Below are 7,390 nucleotides of genomic sequence, written 5' to 3' on the forward strand. Positions count from 1 at the left end.
TAGTCGCGGCGCCAGCTTTGGGTGAATCGGCGGTGGGTCCGTCGGATGAGGGTCCATCGGCTTCGGGGGTAGGAGCCGGAGGGGAGGAGACGGTGGGTGCATCGGCGGAGTCACTGGGGGTGGCAGCCGAGTAGTCGTCATCGGGGTTGGGTTCCTCTGCGACAGGGGATGATGCTTTAGGTGCGGCGGCGGAGGATTTGGGTGCAGCTGCGGGAGCCTTGGTTGGGGTGGTGGGGGCTTTGGTGGGGGCTTTGGTTGGAGCAGCTGAAGGTGCATCGGCGGCGAATGCGGTGGCCACGGCCAGAGCCAAGAGTGCTAATACGACAAATTGACGTGCCATTATTATTATTTTTTTTTCTAGTTTCTTTTTTTGTTCCAAAGCTAAAGCAGTATATTTATTTATTAATGAATACTGCAAAAGCTTCAGATGAAGAAAAGGAAGAGGTCGATGAGATGGTTTTTATAATGTTTTTTCGGAGGAATCTGATGGATTTGAGATTATTATGGACATCCATTATTAGCTAGTCTTTATTTTTAGAACCAGCGCTAGTTGTATGCTAAACAATTTTTTTTTTTTTTTTTTTAATAGCAATTAAAATCCTAAAATTTGGATTTCTAGAAGTACTGTATGAGATTAATTTTAAAAAAAATTCCAGGTTTGTGATTTTGCATGAAACTGAAAGTTTTGTATTATATATTGAGAACTAGGATATGAATTCGCACGATAATATTTATATATAGATTTGATGGATGAATCATGAATATCTCTATACTTGGGGTCGGGGTATATAATATGAAATAACCAATTGGAGATTAAAAATAGCATTAAAACAATAGCGTTGAGACCTAATTAAAAAGGTTTAGGTCAAATCTTCGAAAGAGAGAGGGGAGGACAATGCAAAGGTAAAACTTTCCCTCCTAACCCAAGGCAGTGAAGGAAGACATAAAAACTTCTTTTGCAAGTTTGAAACACCAACCTACCAAATTGCTTAAATTAGTCTCCTCCTAAATGCTAAGAAAGAGAATTCTTCTACTCCGTAGTCTTCTAACACTTTTATCTTCTTCGTTTCTCAAATCATGATACCAGGCAGGCTTTTTATAATACGTATCCGTACTATACAGTAGCACATCTAAAACTATATAATAAGCCATCTATGGGTTTAGAATGTAAATCTCCTACTTACCACAAACACCCAAAAAAAAAAACTCATTTTAAAACAGAGGATATTCGATTCAAGAGGTTGTTGATTTAGAAAAGTAGATAGGGTATATGATAAGATAGATCCCAAATTGCATAATCGTTACAAATCAGTATCATGGCCACATGCATGGTTTTTTTGTTTGTTTGGTAAACAACAGTTATGTACTCTTTCATCATCTATACGTATTATATATGTGCGTGTGTGTTTTACTCGGAGCCAAGTCTGTCCACACTCTTCCTTCCCCTCTCAATCTGATGAGACTGGTCAACGCTTTTCCGACTCTTTTCATGGCAGTCAACGCTCCTCCTGGAGCGATCAAGATGATCAAAAGAGATCTTGAGCTTGCTGCTGCTGCTGCTACTCTTCTTGGACTGACTCTTTGGCGGCTTCTCTCTCTCTCTACGCTCTGTGCTGTGCCTCGGCTTCACTCTCCTGTCCATGCTTTTCCTAGGGGGCGCATCAACTGATTGGTCGCTGCTCATCATCCTCGGACAAGGTAATCTCTCTACTGTCGTGATGAATTTCTTAAGGTGTCTGATGTACTCAGGGTAGTGTTCAAGATCACAGTGGTTCCCTCCTTTCACCCAAAGCGGCTCGTACTTGTCTTTGCAGAGTTCCCATAGTTGTTTCCCATGAGAGCAATCCACTACTTCATCACAAGTTCCCTGCCACATACATACATACATACATACATACATGTTTGGATCCAAAACTTAAAACAAAGAAAAGGTATCCATAATTGAAAACCTAAAACAAACTAACTTACATGAACGATGAGAACAGGGCAATCCACATATGGGATTTTGTCGATATTCTGCGGAAACACGAAAAGTCTTTTACATTACAACTTGGAGAGAGAGAGAGAGAGAGAGAGAGAGAGAGAGGGAGAGAGAGAGAGAGAGAGAGAGTACATGAAAGTAAAAAAGTAGTTGTAGTATAACCTTGTAGATGTCAAACCAGTAGGTTTTCTTAACGGAGTACATAACTCGTAAACCGGAGAGAATGGGGCTGTGAAGGACGACGGCTCTAAGCTGAGGCAACCGGGAAGCAAGATCTAAGGTTGGTCCGCTGCCAACAGATTGGCCGTAGAGGATGACATCTTCCTGCTTAGAACCGAAGGTTTCTTCAAGACACTTATAAACAGCTTCGATATCAGCATACGTGTTATGCTCACTGGCCTTTTCAATCATCATTCAAGAGAAAGAAAGAAAAATTTGGGGTTTAGTCCTAAAAACTCAAAATGTATCAATCAACCATATTAATTGATGGGTACGTGTGTGGGTAAAGGACAAACCTTTCCAGTAGATTGTCCATACCCGGAGTAATCGTATCTGCAACAATCGTTCATTCATTTTTTTTTTTTTTTAAAAGCAACCAAAAATTCAAAAGACTGATTGATTCCAAGCAGATCTTAGCCTAAAACCCCCAACTATATATATATATATATATGATTGATTGGGTTGCGATAGTAAACACAAAACACATTTAGTTATTACAGGCAGCAACTGAAAACATCAGAATCAACGGAAACTATTTCTAGAAAGAAAACATATTAATTTATATAAATCAAAGACAGTGGAGAGGAACCGTACATTAGTTAGTTAAACTTAAAGCAAAAGAATATGAAAGGGGAAGAAACATAACATAACATAACATACCCCATGAGATTAACCTTAAGATGGATGCTAAGCTCGATGAAGAGCTCATACATCTGTCCCAGATCGGCGGCGTTTCCATGGGAGTAGAGGAGCGTTGAGGTTGCCATCGGGTGCCTCACGTACATACCCACTATCTCCGTGCCTCTCCTTGTCGGAAGCTTTACTATTTCTACGTTTTCCCGGTGTGGGAAAGGGCTTAGAAGCAACAGCCCTGTGAGCTCGTCCGTCACCACCTTGTATGACGGCGGACTCGGCGGAAAAAAGGCGAACTTCGCCGCCACCGATGACGTCACGCCTCCCATCTCCTTCCTCTCTCGCTCTACACAGCTAGCATTTGGTTTATTGAGCTTTTTGAATTTTTGAGATTGAAGCTTTTCTCCTTGGGAACAGAGACAGAGAGAGAAGAAAGAGAGAGTACTATTAAGCAGAGCACCCCAATAATAACAAGTGGCTTTTTTTTTTTTGCATTTTTAAGTCTCACACTCTTTTTTTACGTATTCATTCTTCTTTGTTTCTTTGCTATGGAAGTTTGAACTCGTTGTACATTTTTTTTTTGAAGTATATAGGACCATACGTTACTATGGAGAGTATTTTGGAAACTCTGATACTTTAGATCCATATGTTATAATTATAACCCACGCCTAATCAAAAAATAAATAAATAAATAAAAAATACATCTTGTTCATTTCAAACACATTATGTACCTAACTAATTTTATTGATAATTTATAGGAAATTGAACGAATATTATACATGTGTTACCCCTAATTTATGTATCAACCTTAAGTTGAAATGGACATGGACAGACCATTAAAAGTAGAGTTTTTTTGTTTGTTCCTCCAAAAAAGGGTTTAAATGGTTAATTAAGGGCAATCAATAGTGTAAAGAGTACAATTGACTTTTACAACAAAGTGTATTTTCCTAAGACAGAACAAGGTGACAATGGCATGTGTGGGATGATATGGTTGGTATTTAGATTTTTTTTTTTTTTTTTTTAAACTATTCGTTATGATGAGTTTAGACATATGCGATCGACTGACATGTACTTAACTTTTTGCCTTGATTTAGTTAGAGAAATCCATCAAGATACTTTGTGACAGAATAGATACCAAAAGTGCCGAAGGAAAGGAAGTTGTATATGGATTTGTGTTTTAAGAACGAAAACTAGCCCCAAGAGTAATTAGCGTGTGTATGTATGATAACAATTCATACTTTATCGATCAGGAATTAAGAAAATACTATACTATATATTATTCGAAGATGGGACCACACATGAAGACAGGATATGTATCAAAACAAGGAAAATAAAACATTACATCGACGACATAAGGGGCACATTGATATGCTATAATTCGATGGACACGAAAATGAGATATCAACAACTAACACAAAAAAACATTTATAAGAAGATAACCCAATAAATGACAATTGATAAATCATAAAAATGATAAGAACTTAGTAAGTAACAGTAAGTAATTTATTAATAAAGTGAAACTTAAAAAAAGGAACTAGAAAGAATAAATTTAAAAGGTTGGTGTCCTCCTTCATGGGGGTCCATTAAATAAAAAAAGTGGAATTTAGAAAACATTATAAGAAGAGGGAAAGAAAGTAATTATTTTTGAAGTGGTGGGTCATCTTTGAGAGATTAAAAATGTTGTTTAGTTTCATTTTGGTTTTATTAAGAAAAATAATATCTATATATAATAGCAAACCCACTTTTTTGTGTCAACTTTTAATCCAACGGATGAGATTAGTTACAGTTTTAATCTAACGGTTTAAAATTATTAATCGTGTCTTTTCGTCGCACCCCCATTTTTCAAAAATCACACCTCTTAGTCTTTGCATCTCTTTGTTGTACCTCCTAGTTTCAAAAATCACATCCATTAATTTTTACACCTTTTAAATCACACCTCCTTAGTCTTTGCATCTCTTTGTTGTACCTCCTGGTTTCAAAAATCACATCCATTAATTTTTACACCTTTTAATTTCACACCTCTATGTGTTACACCTCTTTGTTGTACCTCCATGTTTCACATCTATTAATTTTTACACCTTTACATTTCACACCTCTATGTCTTACACCTCTTTGTTTATTATATATAAACTTTTCTTGACTACATAAACAAGTTTCGGAAAAAAAAATTCTGAGTACTAAAGAATTGTATTATTGAAGTATTTTTTTAACTTTCAAGCATCAATCTCTAATTCAAGGTAATTTAATATTTTTGCTGCGAATGACCTGTAGTGTTTCTCGGTTAGATTATTATTACTGTTAGTCGACACTATTAAGTTCATACATTAATCTTATTTTTGTTAACTTTTAGTCTCTTCAAAATTTTTAGCCTTTCCGGTTTTTATGTTTTTGCATGGCTAATGTTATTAAGTACGTGTGCCATATTTTTTGCATGGCTAATGTTTTTGATTCTCAATGTGCAGATTTTATTTTTTGACTTTTTGGAAAAACCAATACCAAGATACGAGAGGCATGATGATATGCAGTGATGCTGGAGCTACGGATAAGCCAAATTTTTTTAACAAACATGGTATAATTATAATTTTATATATGTTCTTATTTTAACCTTTTTTTTCTAACAAACATGGTATAAATGTTAATTTTTTTTCCATTAGATGTTCATGATCCAGGTTAGTTTGCATTTTTTGTAAATAAAGTTTTTAAAAATTTTAGTTGAATTATAATTTCTTATACTTTCTGGGTATCAAACATTTTGATAATATATTGAAATATTACAAATGAGCATGGAAATAGAGAGCTTGTGACAACACAAAATCAAATTCTATAAAGCGTAAGCACGACCAAATGACAAGTCAAGTTAGAAAGAAAAGATCTACTAAAGGTAACTTATTTAGTCTTTGATGACTTTCTAATCTGTATATACAACTTTTTAAAAACATAATGTATAACAGTCACTTTTAGAGTGATCTGGAATCTGCCAAAAAAAAGAAAATGCAAGAAATTTATAAAATTAGTGTTTAGCCTAAAGAAGAGAACATCAAAAGGTGAGATATTATTATCACCTGTTTCACCACATCGACTTTGTTTTCGCTGTCGTTTATTGAAGAACATGATGGTACCGATTCATAGACATAAGTGGGAAATCAAATAGAGGGGGATGCAGCCTGGATGGAGAGCAGTCGACACGGTGGAATGGGATGGATTGGGAGAGACCAACATAAAATCCTATGTTCTATATTTTATTAATTTTCTGACTTTTTTAGTTTAATTGAATTACTTTGATTGAATAGCTGATGAGTGTACAAGTTTTTGTCTATATGCATTCTTAGTCTGTTACGTCTTGTATTTTTTTTCTTTTCCAAAGAGGAATATGTGATTTGAAGCAAATATTACAAATCCATGTATCAAATGTGTTAGTAGGAAATAAGGCAATCAAGATTAACCCATTAAAAGGGAGGAAAGAAGGGGGTCTTTTGAGGGAAAACGTGAGACCAACATGCATGTAACTGTGGAAAGCATTATAGCCAAATATATATCTCTAAAAGTTGTAGCTGAAGAATGTGAGTTACTCTATACTAACCAATTAGGTTTGATTGGTCGGTCATATAAAACTTGGTTTTGTACATATCTAAAAGTGAGAGAAAAAAACATCCACAAGCATAAGTGAAATTTTATATATGGTTAAAAGTAATGTTCATAGTAAATCATTTGTATACAAACTCCACTTGCTTACAGCATCGGAATATTGATTGTGATTTGTGAATCAGTAATCTATGGAAAGAGAAATCGCGTATCAAAGTGAAGGGGAAACGAAACTCAATCCAGCCATCTACTCCGATCCCAATCTTCGACCTTCCTTCGACAAGTGGCATTTAGTATTTTCTCGATACAGTAAATAAACCAAGAGATAAGCAGCCTCGTATGTATTTCGATTGATAATGATCAACAACAAAGACAATTTCTTATAGCGAATTAAGAAAAGATACCAATATATAGCACCATATGGTCGAAGACAAACATAAATGAAATTTTATATATGGTTAAAAGTATTGTTCATAGTAAATCAAGCTCTAAAAAAGGCTCACTTTTGTGTGTGACAACATAAAATATAATAACATTGAAATGAATTTTTGGCTTTTTAATCAGCAGAAAGCAATAGCAAGAAGTGAAAATGATCAAATTGATTGAGAAAAAAAAGAATTTAGGATGAATTACAAATGTTAAATTTCAATTTAGGATTTCACCTCCCCGTGCCGCAACGCACGGGTCGCTTTCCTAGTATTTAAGAAACGAAATTGTTTATATTATTGAAAATGATTAGGAAGAAGACTTCAATCGGACATGTCCACAAAATGCGAAACCACACACATAGGCTGACCAATTCTCATACAAAGACATTGAAATTCAGAATTATTATGAAGTGATGATAATTCAAATTACTTATAAAAAGAAAAAAAAATAAGAAGCGGCCGGAAGAGGCTGGGCTCATCGGAGCATTTAGAAGTTATAATTCTCGTCTTCGTGGAGCTTTTCATCGTGACAACAAGCGAAGCTCAT

At 35.4% G+C, this 7,390-nt stretch overlaps 2 protein-coding genes across 2 annotated transcripts in view; both read right to left on the bottom strand.

The window, feature by feature from the left end:
- The window catches only part of LOC109130759 (classical arabinogalactan protein 11-like), a 4,715-nt gene extending 4,217 nt beyond the window's left edge, over positions 1-498 (bottom strand). Inside the window, exon 1 of the mRNA XM_019240762.1 lies at positions 13-498. Within this exon, the coding sequence (XP_019096307.1) occupies positions 13-340 (328 nt within the window). The 5' untranslated portion in view covers positions 341-498. The remainder of the gene's footprint in view (positions 1-12) is intronic.
- Positions 1,263-3,329, bottom strand: LOC104763720 (protein ABHD17C-like). Its single transcript, XM_010487079.2, has 5 exons — positions 2,861-3,329; positions 2,497-2,533; positions 2,144-2,380; positions 1,969-2,016; positions 1,263-1,867 (listed from the first exon to the last, which is right to left on the bottom strand). Exons 1-5 carry the CDS (start codon positions 3,160-3,162, stop codon positions 1,409-1,411), a joined length of 1,083 nt encoding a protein of 360 aa, XP_010485381.1. The 5' UTR covers positions 3,163-3,329; the 3' UTR covers positions 1,263-1,408.

Source organism: Camelina sativa, chromosome 19 (assembly GCF_000633955.1).
Source record: "Camelina sativa cultivar DH55 chromosome 19, Cs, whole genome shotgun sequence".
NCBI lineage: Eukaryota > Viridiplantae > Streptophyta > Magnoliopsida > Brassicales > Brassicaceae > Camelina > Camelina sativa.